The sequence below is a fragment of the Numida meleagris genome, chromosome 2, assembly GCF_002078875.1.
Source record: "Numida meleagris isolate 19003 breed g44 Domestic line chromosome 2, NumMel1.0, whole genome shotgun sequence".
Taxonomy (NCBI): domain Eukaryota; kingdom Metazoa; phylum Chordata; class Aves; order Galliformes; family Numididae; genus Numida; species Numida meleagris.
In genome coordinates, this window is record NC_034410.1 from 66,398,387 (window position 1) to 66,415,181 (window position 16,795).

At 44.0% G+C, this 16,795-nt stretch overlaps 1 protein-coding gene across 1 annotated transcript; it reads left to right on the forward strand.

Moving 5' to 3' along the window:
• Window positions 989–15,805, forward strand: RNF152 (ring finger protein 152). The gene is made up of 2 exons (XM_021387603.1): window positions 989–1,241; window positions 9,338–15,805. Exon 2 carries the CDS (start codon window positions 9,470–9,472, stop codon window positions 10,079–10,081), a length of 612 nt encoding a protein of 203 aa, XP_021243278.1. The 5' UTR covers window positions 989–1,241; window positions 9,338–9,469; the 3' UTR covers window positions 10,082–15,805.

Consider the following 16,795-nt stretch of genomic DNA (forward strand, 5'->3'; position numbering starts at 1 on the left):
TTGTGTTTTCCCAGGTCGCCCGTTTTCAGGGTGGTGCAGGGGGAGTGAAGGCTTCTACCGCGTAAAGATTTAGTGATCTGCCTGTGGCTGCTGACACCAGTTCTCTGTATTACTTATACTGATGGACAGCGTGTTAAATATGCAAATGTGCAACTGACTTCAAGAGCGTTTGTCATCCCATTAACTTCAATGGCTAATGTCAGACCATTCACTTTGTTACTTGGCTGCTCCAGACCTCGTGGAGTGTTTGTAGTTATAGGTAGAACACACAGCTTGGAAAACTGTTGGAAAAAGTTATTTGTTCTCTTTAGTATGCCAGATCTTCTGGGGAAGATTTTACTCTTGTAAAGTCCTGATACATACCAGGAAAACAGATCACCTAGAAATAGGAAACCATGAATATGTATGCTGCTCAGGGTTGGCCTACCTCTGCTTGTGATCCATATTTTGCAGTGAGTGTTGGACTGTTCCCAAAACTCAGGCAGTGAATGTGGTATTAATATTATTAGCTGCCAGGAGTGCTACAGGGTGAATGATTAGTTTCCAATAAGAAAGAAGTTTTTGAATTGGTTCCAGTTCCTTTTGTTGTAGTCTGCAAACTAGAATGACCAGTGCCGTGACCTGGGGTAGTTGTAGCACTTATCAGAGGCTGCAAATGCATGAAGATCACCATTTGTCTGCATTAAGAAATGACATTTAGTGGCTGACCTTGAGAAGCAGTGCTAGCTGGCTATCGGCTGCTCTCTTGTGAAGATAAGCTCTTGGAAGTCATTCTTCTGTGTTATGACATCTGCTGCACCTTTTCTCTTGATAAACGGGGGACTTTACTCCCTTGCTCAGTAAATTTCAGGAGAAAGGTAAAAAGGTTTAAAGCTCCCATTCCAGTGTAGTCTTCCTCAAACCTTTCTCTGTTTCTTTAGGGTCTATGTGACAGAAGAGAACTCATTATTATTATGAGGTTTCTAATAAAATGTTTTCCAGTTGCTTAATCCCATCCTTTTCAATGTAAAAGAGTGCATTATTTTGATTCCCTTAGATCTCTTGCTTTTTTCTGTTATTTGCTGAAGCAAAGGAAGAAACCTCCCCTACCCACACCCACACAAAACACAGACCAGCCCAGCCCTTGGGAGCAGCGCCATGGCTGGGGCTGCTGAGCAGTGCAGGTCTCAGCATCGCTTCCTCAGGAAGTCACACTTTGTGAGTCCCATGTATGAGACAGAAACACAAAGCAGTTGCCTGAGGTAAGTGTGAAATGGGGTTTCTAGTTTTCACATTATATGAACAGTATATGAAATGTGAGTATTGATTCCTTTCTGTCTTCCTCAGTTTGAGCCGATATGCGGGCAGATTTTGACCTGGTTTTATCAAAAACTACTCAGAGAGCTGCACCATTCACTTCTCTAATACTTGGGTGTCTTAATACACTACTTCAAGCTGATTTCCAGTCAAGCACCCACTGACCTGTATCAGTGAGAATCATTTGCATTTGAGATTTATTTAAAATTACATTTTTTTGGGATGGTGGTATTTTGTAAGGCTAATAGCAGATTCGCAGGGGAGGGAGGGATGGAAGAATGTTTTAATTAAGTTTCTCTTCAGGTATCAGGCAAATTCTATCAATGGCAGATGAAGCATAAAGCTGTAATGGGAGAACAAATTTGTCATTTTAACTGGTCAGTTGCTTTGTGGTCTCTCTCTCTACATTTTGAATACCACAGAATCTCATCATGTAGCGATAAGTGAAAATCTTTTTTGGAAAGAAGATGCTGCACTGCGAATAAAAGCTGTTACTTAGAATGAGTTTAGTGTCCACGGAACTTTACTCTTTGCTTGGGTATAGCTGTGAAGTTGTGGGAATTTGGCCTTCGTGGCTTCATTTGTGACTTCACTTTAAATTAGGGAAGATAGCTGAAATCCGTCCTTGCCAACCATCTGTTCCATGTGTCCTGGCCATCAGTGACTAACGGTGTGGCTTTTAGTCAGCGGATGAGGAGAAGATTGCTTTTCTTCTGGGCCCCCGCCCCCACTCCTCTTGATGTCAGCTTGAATGGCAAATGGATTTGTCACTTAGTGGTGGAGAAACCTGGCTCTTAATTCCTCTCACTCTAGGGTTTACCAGTGTGTCAGGCATAATTAAGAGCAGCCAAGAAAACTGGAAAAGCGCTAATGGCCCTGCCAGAGTTAGAGTGAGAATGAGCTGTTAAAAACGAGCACTGTCACTTGTGATGCTTTGTGTTCTGAAGTTTTTGTTTATTTCCAAATTGAGAGGGAACTCTTTAGTATCCTCTGCAGAGGAGTTTCCAGATTGGGGGTGCTTTATGCCCACAGTCAGGTCTCATCCTGTCAGTACACCCCTTCATGCAGGAGAACTTCCAGACAGCAGAAACAGTGAGGAGTACCTCGCAAGACTCTTTCTGGCCTGGGCAGCCCTGCATACGGGGATCTCTTGTGCTCCTCCAGGCTGGGGAGAGTGTGGGCGTTGGAAGCCCTGGGCTGGTGAGGAGCAGGTCAGGCTCCATGGCCTGGTCCCCATGTCCAGCTGCCTGCAGGGCTACTGAAGGGCGGGGTGGGCATAAGAAATGTGCTTGAAATGGGCACGTTTCTCTGGAATATTTTGATTTCAAATAGCTTTTCCTCTGGTAAAACACTGCGTGAAACTTTCTGGTGAGCCGTGGCTGTACTGTTTTGACTCAGCAGTAAGTAAATGTACTCATCATTTGCTGACCAGGCACATTATGGGTGATTAGTAGTGTTTGCTGTTGGAACAAAGTGCAGCTTATCCTGATTATATTTGACCAAAATAAGGTCTTTGGAGCTGGTGAATGTGAACGTGTCAAAGTTTGCAGATAAAAGGAGGGAGCAGCAGAGCTGATGAGGTGAGATGGAGCAGCGTACAGCAAGTGAGTCTCTCTCTGTTTATATAAAAACACCAAAGGCTGGTGTTTTCAGCTGATGTGGTTTTGCTCCAAAAATGTCAACTTACGCATCTGGTTGCAGTCGTGTGGTGGACCTTTATGTCTTTGCTTTCTGTCGGAAGAGCCGGCTGGTGACAGTTCCTGAAGTAAATGCAGTGGGTTAACACCTTGCAGCAATCCACCTCTGATTGCTCAGTGCCAGAGAAGCAGGCCAGCTGCTGTCCTGTTTAGTCTGTGCTATGGAGATCACCCAGAGCAGGTTCTCCGTCAGCATGGATCCCCTGGCACAAGTTTGTAGGATGTTGCAGGCTCATATTTCACAGTTTCACTCAGCATTATTTTCTGTGGTTCTACACATCCGGGAGTATGTATGCCTAGTTCTCATCTTGGCAAGGGCTGGAGTAAAGCTGGAGGAGCAATGCCAGCATATGCTGGCTAAGGATTTGGTCAAATTGAAATGCTTTTGCTCTGCAATATTTCTGTACAATTGTGAATAACGAAATGGAAAGGATAGTGGGTGTAAGCTGTCCATCTTAGGCAGAAGGTGTCTGGCAAATAAGAAATTCCCAAGAGAAAATTGGATTACATTTGTTGTTTTATTGTTAACTTTACGTTCCTCAAAATGCAGACATTTTATCAGTTGCAGTTCTCATGATGGATGAACTGTGTCTGTGGAGATGCTTTAACTTTTGGATCACAGGCTTTCATGTTTTTCATGGTCCATGGAATAGCTGGTACGTTCAATGAACGGAAAAGCTTGGACAGGAAATGGAGATGCTGCCACATTGGAGCAATTAGGGGAAATGGGTGGTTTTCTGAGCCTTGTTGTTTCTCTTTTGCAAAAAAAAAAAAAAAAAAAAAAAAGAATCCATCTAGAATCTTCCATCTCTGCCTGCTGGCTCATGAGGTGAGAAGTGGAGCTGGGAAATTATGAAATTATCCAAGAGCTTTGAGGCAACCCAAGTGGTGTTTGCATGACCTTGGACCAACTACTTCATATCTCTGCGCTTCTTTTCTTAGACGATGAAAGGGTATAATAATGATAATACTTCTCTCTTAACAAGGGTGTTGTGCTGAATAAATTAATTAATCTTTGTGCTGTTTCAGTTACTATGGTAATTAGTGCTACAGAACAGCCTAAAAATAAATGGGATCATTTAGTGAAGGATATTCAGGGAAAATCAGGTAGTACATCCTAGGTATTTGTGACAGCCCTAATACATTTTGTACAAACACAAATCTGCTGAAAACATTCAGAGGTGTTGTAGCAGAAATGCAACCAGATATTAATTACGTTCTTCCTTTTCACTGTCAGTTTTAAGTGACTGCAGCAGGCGTTTCTTTCCATGTCTATGGGCAGAGGGCTCTTAAAACTAGTTCCCCTGTTGAGAACAGTGCCCCCTCTGTGCTGCCCCCTCAGTCTCCTTTCCAGCCTAAGGGCACCTGAGCCCAGTGGATCTTTCTTGGTCTTAAATCATAGAGGATAATACTGTCAAAGAATTCTTAATTTGTTTGGGGAGTTTGTGTAATGAACCTTCCTTGAGGAGGGTGAATTTTTGTCAGCGCACCGCCTTGCTTAAAGTCTGTTAGTAACCTCGCCATGCAGCAAGTACGGCATGCCTAAACACATGCGTAAGTCTGTGCAAAGTATTTGAGGCTTTCAGTGATCAGCTAACTGCACCAGCATGCCCTGGAGCCAGTCTTTAACAATGTGATATGATATTTAATCTTCTGTGAATTGTATTAAATTCCATGGGCATTATTAAAATATCTTTTTGTGGCTTTCACGTTGGTATAATTTGGAGCCTTAATAAGTTAGAAATATGTGTGAAGATAGTTCTTCATTCCCTGGTGGAGGCTGTGCTGCTGCAAGGCTGTGGTTTCCATTGTTTAGTCATTGGGGCTGTCCAGTACATGTCTATACTCTGTTAACAGGCAGTGATTTGTCATTGTCGTGTTCTTGAACTTGTTGTCCATCTCACATCCAGTGGATGTTTAATGTCCGTCTTTGCACCGGGTTCCGAAAATAACTGCCTTTTCTGATAGCTTTATAGTTGGTGTTTGTGCAAACATTCTTTGCAGCAAACCTAATTTTAATCAAGCCTCTTTGCTTTCTCTTTCCTCTAGCTGTAGCTGTGTTGCACTAGCTGCAGCAACCTTCTTTTGTACGCCTTGTGCAACACCTCTCTGTGTTGGTTTGGGAAGCTGGGATCTGCAACAAATGTCCTTTCCCCCTTCAATTTGTTGGGAAGTAGGAAGCTGGTGCCACAGTATGCCTGGCTTCTCTCAAAAAAAGAGAGCTTGAGCCCCTTCCTCAGCCTCTGACAAGGTATTGGCAGAACAGACGGCATGAATGGCAAACAGCTGAGAGCCATGTTTTACTCTCCAGAGCTTTGTGTCTGTGTTGCTCTCGAATCGTGGCATTTTCTCAAGTCTTTAAGACTCCTCAGAGGGCAGCCTCAATCTGCAAGGCGGGCCTCTGTGTCATGCAGTGAGCCACCCTCAGTTCATCACTTTCTCAGGTTTCTCCCTGGGTCTCCTCTCCTGAGAGCAGTCTCTGTGTGTGTGAATCTCTCCTTGCAGTGGCCATCAGCAGCACTGTGGAAGCCGGAGCAAGGATGAAGGGGCAGGTAGGGGGGTTTCCTGATGCTGCTTTGCAGGTTTGTCTCCTCACTTCCTCTGCTGCTGCTGCACCTGTCTGATACTTGAATTTTGGAGCATTTTTCGTACTCAACTGTTAATTTTTGTTCATATTACTAGATAGATCTCAGCACTGAGGAGCTCCAGTTGCTGTCAGGTTTATGCCAGGCAGAGTTACTAATTGCAGTTGCCTTTGTGCATATGGTTTCACTGTGATCTTCCCCAGCCCTCCCTCCCACATGCGTGCCCATATCCACATGAACGTAACTCTGTCTCTCTTAAAGACCCACGGAGTCTTTCTTGATTTTTCCCCCCCCCCCCCGGTTTTCCTGCCAGCAGCCCCCATGGTTGTCATTGGGTGACAAGCACAAACAATGACAAAACAATGTTTATGTCTGATGCTGAAGCCAGCACTGCCTTCATCTGCAGGCTGGCTGCCTCCTGGTCTGTGTGCTGGAAGCACCAGGAAGAGGACGGTCTGAGTAAGCTTTGAGCAAGGTGCTCACCTGTGATAGCTCAGTACCTCCAGCTAGTGCAGAGTTGTTGATCACAAACCTGACAGCTCAGCCCTCTGCCCAGGAGGAGGTTACTGCAGCATTAACTCTTCGCTTAGCTGTTGAAGTAAAGTGGTAGAACAGTATCAAGAGAGTTGTGTGGCTTTTTCCTTCCTAACTGTGTACGGTGGAACAAAGCAAATAGATACTGTGGGGTTGAATTCTGACTGTAGGTGATGGCTTGACTTTCTTCTATCACTAAACCAGAGTGGCAGAGTGCAGGAGTATTGCGGGGCTTTCAGCGTGGTTGGGAGCGAAGTTGCATTTCACCTACTGAACTAGATAATTGAGTTTTGGGGAAGGCAAGCTCATCAGCGTCTGCAAAGACCAAGGGGTTTGATGGCTGTGACTACCATTTAACTTGTCCTTAGACATGTTCTGAAGGAGTCATACCAGCCTCCACTTACAGGATGTTACACTAATCTGTCAAAATATATCTCTGATTGTTATTTGAGGCTTTGGGGGAAAGAAATGTCATGATTTGGAATAGACATATGCACTATGCAACTTTGCTCTTCACAGCAATGTTTGTAATTAAGTACATAACTTGAAGATACGGTTGGAAGTGACTGTTTCTTTGATTCAACACCAGTTCAAGATGGGACTGTCACGCTCACAGCATGTTCTACAAATATATTGTAGAATCATAGAATATCCCGAGCTGGAGGAGACCTGTAAGGATCACTGAGCCCAAATACCATGCAGGTCCTAGGTCCCATCATAACCTTTTAATTTGACTCCGCTCTTTTTTTTTTTTTTCCCTTGTTCCCTTAGATAGCGCCAGTGCTTTGTAACTTGGATCTCTTGGAGGAATGCCTCACACCATTACTTAGCATTCTGACGAGCCAAGAACTTTTTGCTGGGATGGATTTTTTTTTTAGTTTTTCTTGGACACTCTTTGCTTGGAGGTGACTTTTATTTCATTTTTCAGTTCTGAATATCTCACTTCTTTCTCTCCTAGCACTGATCTTCTGCCTTAAGAATGTCACTGCAACAGGGATGAAGGGCTCGATAGCGTATGAATATAGAACTCCTGAGCAAGAGTAGGAGGTCAGAAGAAAATGAGATGATCTCAATTGCTTGAAGATCAATAGAAACTAGTTTAACCTGAGCACTGTAGCTGGAGAGAAGGGGTTACAGGTGACAGCTAAATGGGGTCAGCGAATTTCACTAGTCTCATAATAATATTCTACTTCTCATTATAATATTGCAGTATTATTATAACGCTTTTTTAACAGTTCTGCTGACGCCTAGGACTATCTCTGGGACACTGGAGTTGCATCTTTTAATGTCTGATCTCATTTGTCATTGGGAATGCATGACTGTGAAGATTTTGTATATAACTGCTGGATCGCATGTGGTTGGTTAATCACTGAAAACTGGGTCTGGTGACTTGTGAGATCCCTTCCTGAGTTCTTGTAACTTGTTTCTAATCTGGCCTTTCCCTCTTACTCTTTTTCAGCTAGGAGGTGCCTGGCACTCCCATTTTTCTTGCTCTGGTGCATACCAGTCTTTTGAAGATCCTTTCTTCCAGTCTCTCTTCTGCCTGTCTTTGCCATAGGGATGTGGAGGTAGTGATGCAAAAGATTAGTCCTTTCCTCACGTTCTGCTCCTTTCCCTTGGTTGCAGCCTGCACACGACCTGTGAATGCAGAGCCCCCTCCATGTTAGTGCTAGGCTCAGTTTGCACGCGCGTTATCTGTTAATGCCTTGTGCAGTGTGAGGCTGGGGCTTGGGCTCCTTGCCCCAGTCCCTGTGCAGGCTTCACGCTGGCCAGGGTCTTAGGCAAAGCATCCCCAGATGGTCATTCCCATGGCTGGAACGTGCCTTTTCCCACAAGCTCCAGCTTTCATAACCTTAGCCCCTGCTCTCTCATGAGTCAGGACTGTCACTGCATGTTTGTTGAAGCATTTTGTGAGCCAAAATCCACTGCTGTTACAAAATCAGCATCAGGGCCAGCGCTGCCAGCCAGTGACAAGTCGTTAACATCTGAAGAGATGATGTGTATTTTATTTTCCCAGCTCAAATATTGGCAGGATGTGGGACACTGTAGTCCAGAGGCCTACCCTGCATTGCAAACCCCATGTTTATGCCTGGTTTGTATTCTTGAATGACATTATTTCTGTTCTGCTGGTGTCACCTATTGATTAGCGTGTTGCACTCTAGTTGCTATGACCTGGAGGAGAGAACAAGAAATAACTCTGAAGGGAAAAAAATCCTCCAACAGCTGCGGTGTTAACTGCGTTGGGTAAAAGGTCCTCACACAAATATTTTGGGTTTGTTTTCTTGTATTATCTGGATGCAAATTTGATCTGATACTTCTTCAAATACAGCGAGGAAGGCGGAGCAAAAAGTTGTAATAATATCTCCCCTTCATATTTACCATGCGTTGGAGTGGCTGAAATCAAACAAGGCTAAACAACTCACTGTGGAAGTAAATACAGCTGCCTCTTTTTGCATAGCTGTAAGGAGTAAGTGGGGAAGTGCAAGGAAACATTCTTCAATGACTAGCTCAGAACAAGGTCAACAACAGCTTGCTTTCAGTGCCGTGCATTCTCCATGGTGTGCTGCAGCCCTGGGTTCTCAGCAGAGCCTTTCACCTTGGGGGATGCCTTTGTCAGGGATAAGGTTTATTTCACAAGCTGTTCGTGTAACCAGGCCCACAGTTAATTTAACTGAAGAGCTAACTTATCATTCTTTTCTGTTGCGCACAAGCGTGGGTGTTTCAATGTAGTTAGGTGGTTGCTCATTCATGTATGCATTTTAAGTTCAGGAGCCTGTGGAAATGCATCTGTTAAAAATTTTTTTTTTCCTTCCACCTTGCATGCAGACTTAGTGGTTGGGCCAAATAGCTAAAATGCTCAGGATTTTAAAGGACTAAATGAGAAGAATTGTTACAGTGCAGAAAGGGCTGAAAAGTTCAGAAAATAGGAGGTGGATGCTGAAGGACCTGCTTCGTGGACCATAGCCTCTCCTTTCACAGGCATAAATATGAGTGGAAGTCTGAAGGGTTGGTAGTGATTTTATAACTGCGAGAAAAGGGTGAATGTTGGCCATCATGATTAGTTTGGTAAAGCTGACAAAATAATACTTGCTTGTTAAGGGTTGCAGATTTGTCTCTCTTCACCTTACAAAGTCAGCTCTAGTTTTCACTCACCTGTAGCCAGGCTCTTGTTTCCTCAGGTTCCTGTCAGTAACCCTCTGATTCACATTTCTCTGTTTGCCTCAGGTGCTGAAGGGCTGGAGGTTTCCCTGCGCTTTTCCCAGCCTTCTTAAGAAGCAGCGGTTGAAGGTGGCTGTGGGGCAGTGTGGCCAGACTCCCACCAGGCTGGTGGTGCCTCCCTGCACTGTGCCAGCCACCATGGAGACGCTGTCCCAGGACTCCCTGCTGGAGTGCCAGATTTGCTTCAACTACTACAGCCCACGTCGGCGGCCCAAGCTGCTGGACTGCAAGCACACGTGCTGCTCGGTGTGCCTGCAGCAGATGAGGACCAGCCAGAAGGACCTGCGGTGTCCCTGGTGCCGCGGCATCACCAAGCTGCCGCCGGGCTACTCCGTGTCGCAGCTGCCCGATGACCCCGAGGTGATCGCCGTCATCGCCATCCCCCACACCTCTGAGCACACCCCTGTCTTCATCAAACTCCCCAGCAACGGGTGCTACATGCTGCCCCTGCCCCTCTCCAAGGAGAGGGCCATGCTGCCGGGAGACATCGGCTGCCGCCTCCTGCCCGGCAGCCAGCAGAAGTCCTTGGCGGTGGTGACGATCCCGGCCGAGCAGCAGCCGCTGCAGGGCGGCCTTCCTGCCGAGGCGGGTGCGGAAGAGCCTGACCGCCGAGGCGTGGTGAAGAGCTCCACCTGGTCGGGGGTTTGCACTGTGATCCTGGTGGCCTGCGTCTTGGTCTTTCTCCTGGGCATCGTCCTCCACAACATGTCGTGCATTTCCAAGCGCTTCACGGTGATCTCATGCGGCTGAGGGGTGGGGGGCCGCCCCGGGGTTGCTCACCCAGGGGTTGGGTTGGTGGTGGTAGTGGTGGTGGTGGTATCGAGTGAGACAATTCACCGCAGCTTTGGCCGATGACTGCAGGACACTTTGTTCCCAGGTGGTGGTGCGCCGGCGCAGCCACAGCCCTCGGCAGCCGGTGGAGAAACCTGTGTCCCCTGTCTGGTGGGAACGGCACTGAGGAGGACTGCATGCGTCACCATAATCATTTATCAAAGGGACTGTAATTTACAGCGATTTCTATTGTGTTATGAGATTAAAGACATCTGCGTAGCTGGTTATACTGTAAAGTATGCGGTATGAGCTCTTCTCTCACCACGATAGCTCAAAATCAGAACTGCTCCATGTAGAATTGAAGGAGAAGTGGCCCGTGACTCAGTGAAAAGTGTTCGCTACCAACCCACACGTGTTATTTTTTAATTGGGGGGGGAAAGGGGGAGACTTGTAAAACCGAAATCATTTAGTTGGTAAGACATTTTATATGTTTTAAACTGCACATTAATTAAACTAAGTTAGGGGGTTGTACCATAGTTTTTAAAAGGAAACATTTTACAAGCAACCGCTTGGTTCTGTGGTGTGTGGTTTTTTTGCCTCTATGTTTGATTTTCCCCACTGTTTTCAACTATGGGGAAGTGGCGTTTCCAGAATCTTCTATTAGAAGGAGGTTCTGAGCAGGGAAGCAAAGTGAGCCTAGGAGGAGTACTTAACAATGCAGCCAAACGTTTCTGCCTAACCTACTTCACATGAAGAATGACTCTGAATGGTGAACATTAGTCATACTGTTTTACCTCTGATTTGGCAACAGGGCTTCCTGCAGACCTGGCCTTCATGGCCATTAGTGAAGAAGTGGGTCATGAGAAGTCCTAGGATTCCTTCCTGCAAGGACGTGACAGCAAATTGTTCTTCCTTTTGTTTTTCTAGAGGTTGGGTTTTCTTAATTTTTTTAGAAAAATGGACACCTGTTTTGACTCCCTGTCTCACAGGAGATACAGCTGCTCACCCAGAGGTGGTGTAAAAAAGAAGTTGCTTTAAGGAAGCCTCACCATGCCAACAGACCAAGGACCCTTCTGTGTAGTCTTTACGCTTTTGTGTAAGAGGCGGTGACAGAGCTGGAAGAAGAACACAGGCCAACCAAACCCTCTTCTGGGTTGTGCTGTCCCTCCTAAATCACTGTGGCTGTCCTGGTGTCAAAATGAGTAGGTGGACATAATGGAGACCTTTTGCTACATTTCATATAAATGTTGGTCTTCGTTGTGACAGATCTGAAGAAAAAGCACAGGAAATATCCCTGTCCACCTATGAATGTCCTAAACTCCCAGTTATTTGCAGTTCTCTACTCAGAATGAGCCAAATTCCTGAACCTGCATTTCAGCAGCACCTTGCTCCACTAGATTTAGTTAGCACTGTTTGTAGCTTAAATGGAGCTCTGTGTGAATTGGTGAGTGTGAATGCTGAAATCTGTGTGAGATTTAAGGATCAGATTGAAAGGCACATAACAGGCCTTTACTAAGACAGAAAATCCTATTGATTAGCACTGGTTCTTTTTGCAAGTACGAAGTACGAGCAATTGCCTAGGTGTAATCTCCCTGAAGAGTGGCTTGTCGTCCTCCCAGTGCTCTCTCTAGTAATTAATTAGAGATTGCTCAAGGTTGTAACAGCAGAGAACATAATTTTGACTGTACAGTGCCCAGGTTGGCCTTGCAGATGGTGGTGGTTTTCTGATTTTGTGTCTGGTTCACAGTAAACATTCTCAACTAGAATTTGAAAGAACGTACCTCTGACTTAGTGCTGGATTTCTTCCCCTTCTGGTTCCCACACCACCATTTTCTTCCTTAATTTCTGTTAACTGCAGGAAAGCATAAACATATGGTGCTTAATTGTTATGGTATCTGTATGGTCACGTTTGGAGAGGAACTGTTGCGCTGATTTTTTTTTATCTACTGTCATATATATTCATAGCGCAGAAAAAAACAACAACGTAATCCTCAGATAACAAATTCAATGCCTTTTTTTTGTGCAAGGCGATGTGCAGTATGCCTTGAACTTACAAGAACTGTAATACATTGACATCTCTCAGCAGCACGTTTGATTTGGTTGCAGTAGGGAACGACAGAAATTCCAGAATGCGTCTTGTGACTGTGTTAGTCTCTCGTTCCCAGTAGGTAGCCAGGTTTCTGGAGACATCCATGCTATGCTGCTTGTTATGTGAAGAAAAGCCAGTTCACCAAAAGCTCTTGCCTTTATAGACTCTTAAGGAAGTGACCAGATACAGGACTCAGCCCTCTACTGCCTTATCCCCTGTGGCAATTCATGCTTAAACGAGGAGTACATAGCATAGCTGGAAGATGCTCTGAGAACAACGCGGAAGCATTTTGCATCAACTTCTGCATTTGTTTATCCGAGTTTTTGATGACTGCATAAAGACATGAAGCAGTCATAGAGCAGGCCTGGGAGATACGGCATTAACCCTAACCTCGTGCTGCCTGTACCTGCCCCACTGGAGCTCTTGAGGCCAAGGCTTCTCTGCGTTGCAGAGAAGTTGTCTTGAAAACTGCCCCTTTTCATCCCCACATGGAGAGCGCAGGATGAAGGAGCAATCAGAAATTAGGTTAAAATACCACACTGCATAACACGTTGTACAACAGGCAGACGTAGAGTTTATCCGGTGTCAATGACGTACTATATTAACAGAATACCATCCTGTATTACATAATGCAGCGGATTGTTTTGTTAATACGAATTTCCTGTACTTTTATGCCTGCTGAAATGCATGTTTGACCTAATTTCTGATCCAGACATTTACCTGCTTACAGCCTTGTGTAAGAGCAATAAGCAAAACCTCAAGATTTTTGTCCGCGTGTGTGCGCGTGTGTGTAGTGTGTATGTTATTCCTTTTTTTTTTAACAGAATTGCTAGAGATGTTTTTGTTCTGGCTTTAGCCTGTGACGATTATTTTAAATGTGCAGCTGCCACATCATGTTGGATCACCTCGCATTATCTGCTGACTTGTACAGAAGAGAACTGAATAGTTTGGTGTCATGTACAGTGTTAATGTTTCTCAAGTATGTCAATAGTCATCCTGCGTTAAAAATGCAGTGCAGTCTGTCCCATTCCACGGTCCAATTCCTGGCACTGAAAAGTGATACTGCTATAAACACAGTTTGGATCAGTTTTGTTTTTTTTGTTTTTTTAAAAAAGCTTCCTTGTCTTTGTATGTTTTCGCTATGGAGACGTTTGGACTTGTGTGAAAATCATCCACTTCTGCGCTAATTTTTGTTCCCTGCTGTCCAGTAAGAAGTCAAAGTCACTGCTGAGTTCCACCAAACAAAAAAGACAAAGAGACTTAACTGTGACTCGAGTGCTGTCTGAGCAGCCAAAAATTAGATGGAAAGCAGTTGTGGGAAATTCCAAATGCACCTGCATTTTTAGAACAAATTGCTCTGTGAATGTGTATTTAATAGCTTGTTTAATGGGAAGGATGTGTGCATTGGGGTCCAGCTTCTTTGTTATCCTGGAGGGCCCTGACTTCCATTTTTGGCTTGTGCTTTCCTGGCAAACAGATTTTAGGATTCACTCTGTGAAATTTGGCTTAGTGAATTTTAAAAATTCAAAATATGCAATTTTGGTATGCGGGATTTCTTTTAGGAAATTGTGTTCAGTGATTCTTCATGCTTAACCATGATGTAAAGGAGTCTGAATGTTTTGTGAACATGGAGCAATCATGAGTCCAAAGTTTCATCTTTATTAATGAAGCTCAGTCTGAATAAAACATTAGCAGGAAAAGAATGATACCAAATGAATTATGGTACCTCTGTTACTTTGCCATCAAGAACATGGATGGGAATTTGGCAGAATTACTGTTTTTTTTTTATGAGGGGTTGGCTGAAATTCGATTCTTAGTGTTTTAAGGCAAAGTGTTAAGTGTGGGTTGTAGTAAATGATAAAAGGATTTTCACATTTAATTACCATGCAGTATGAAATTAGAGCTGAAGACTACTAAGCCATGCAGCAGATTTTTCTGATTAATCAGATGATTTAAAAGTTTTAAGTACACTTTGTGTTCATGGAAATGAGGGTCTGTTGGCCTTGACTTGACATGCATTGCAAGGATGAGCACCCTGCTCAGCCCTCCCAGTCATGGTAATGCCATGAGCCCTGGGCCGCCTTTGTAATAGGTCTTCTGGAACAAGGATGACTGACTTTGTACTGGTTTTGGTACATTCATAATGTACCAAATATCATCACAATGGGGCTAAAATCAAAGAAAAAAAATAATACACAATTTCCTTATTCTCGTTGCACATAAAGTGTGGCATGAGATTTGTATTTTTCCAGACTTCTTCTATGGATGGATGAGGGCAAAGCAGGGATGAAGGGAGGAAGAGGTTGCATGGGAGCAAATGAGTCCCAGCATCATCCAGGAGGCTGTCGAAGTATCAGTTGGCCCTGGAGGCAGTGTTTTTGTGCAAGAGCTTCTGCAGGGTGAGATTGCCTGGCAATGCTGCAGTGGATTTACAGCATGTTTTAGTGACCTTTCACATGCTGTATGCTGTCCGTGGGCCTGACAGCTGGGGCTGTTCTGTTCTTTCTCTTTGTCACTTTGCCTCTTGCATGCTTGTGTCAACAAACAAAGCTGCTTGCTTCATCCTCAAGTCAATGATTTTGCAGACGTTTCTAAAGTTGCCTTGAGCATCTTTAATGAAAAAAATTACCTTTGAAGTTCAGTGAAATTTAAGGCTTAATAAGTGCATTTTTTTCAAGCGTTTCCTTATGCTTCAATAAATTCCCAGTTCTAAGTAATTCCTATAATTTTTGTGATAACAAGTTCATATACATCTAAAGCAATTCAGAGAGAATAGGTAAGATCCACAGCCAGAAAAAAATACTTCCTATCCTTCCCACAGTGCCCTTCAGATCTGCATAAGCCTCTTTCCCCTGTCCTCATTTGTACCATCCTGAGGCACATAAGCATGGCAATGAGATGGGGACTTGTGGGAATGCACTGAGCCCCTGCATGTATGAGCACAGAGATAACTGAAAAGCTTGATGAGTGGACAGGGAATACTTCAGGGTGCCAGTGCATTGCTGAAGCTCAGTACAAGCTAAACAGAAGTTCAACAGGAAGAAGATGGGATAAAAAAGAAGCAAAGTGCTGAATGCTCAGTGTGTGCAGATCTGTTGCACTGTCGAAAACAAAAGCCTGTTTTAGTTGCATGTGTGTTGACTGATCTTAAGAAAAGCAGGTGGCCATCTCCCAGGACAAATCATGAAGTTGGTAATGAGAGTTGTTAATTCCAAACAGCTGAGGATAGGATTTACTGAACCTCTTAGACCTGAGAAGGTATAAACAAAAGAAGCAGCTATTTTGTACTGCTACTGTACTTATGAGATATAAAACGGGAGGATCAGATGAACGGTCTGTGACCTTCTGCTTTGGTTCTTGGGATGGAGTAAATAGATAAATTGAGAAACTCGACCTTCTTGCTCAAGGTTACTGGTTCACCCATCTTGAGAATGATGAAAGGATGTGCGTGTGCTGTCACCATGCTGATTGGTTTTGGAATTGCCCCATAGGCCTCTGTGTGCACTGCCCAGACCTGAAGCATTGGTGTTTGCGTGTGCTTAAGAGGGTAAGAATGTGCCTCAAGATCTGGGGGGAAAAAAAAAAAAATCCACCCCCTGCAAGGTGCTTCAGCGTTGTAAAAACTATGTGCTTTCACTTTGAAGAACTGAAGAACAGCAGTAGATCTTACAGTACTTTCAAAGCAGCTTGTCGTGTGCCACATGCACGTGGCTGACTGGGAGAATAAAAGGAAGCTCAGTCTCCAGGCACAGCCAATTTGCTGACTGAAATGCAAATGAATAATTTCTTGCTTAAATTATTTGGAATAACGGTCACAGATGTATCTCAAATATTTGCTTAAGAAATTTACTGAAATGCTTGGGACATGATTCAGGTTAATATACTGAGCAAGAGCTAAAGCATTAAATGTAAGGAAGGTGAAGGGATCTGGCCACACAGTAAATGCTTTCTTGAAGAGAGGTGGTCTTCACCTTTAGGTTTTTTTTTTTTTTAACTTTGCTAATCTGACTAATTCTTTTAGAAACTGAAGTAATCAGCTGTGCTTTGGGGAAGAGGATATTGCTATTTCAAAGCATATTGTGTAGGAGAGGCTCTGTAATCCCCAAGGCAGCTGTTTTCAGGCGTTTGAATGTAGAAACCTGTATTTTTGTAACTCTTATTTTTAATTGCCGATTGTATGTAGCTGACAATTTTTAAATCATGGAAGAAAATAAAAAAAAAGTAAAAGCATGCAGTCCCAGCCCATGGCAGAAGATATCCTAAGAATCCAGAGTGATGATGATTTAAAGAACTCTGGAAAAATAAACTGAATTCTAATAGCTTTTCTCCTGCTGTTTTGAAATGCTGAGGGATTTGCTAAACCTACAGGTTGATACAACAGAATCCCTGCTTAATGATTGTCTTTGCTAAACTGGCTAACTGTAGTGGCTACATGTGCTGTGCTTTCTTTTCCTTTCTGACCTCATCTGGTTTAGAGAAGACAAGGTTTGGACAGTTGTAGCTGGATTGAACAGCATGATAAGAGTTGTAAAATGTTACCAGCAAGGAGCGTAGCTTTGTGATAAACAAACCATTGCAACAACACTGAATGTCTGTCGGCAGCC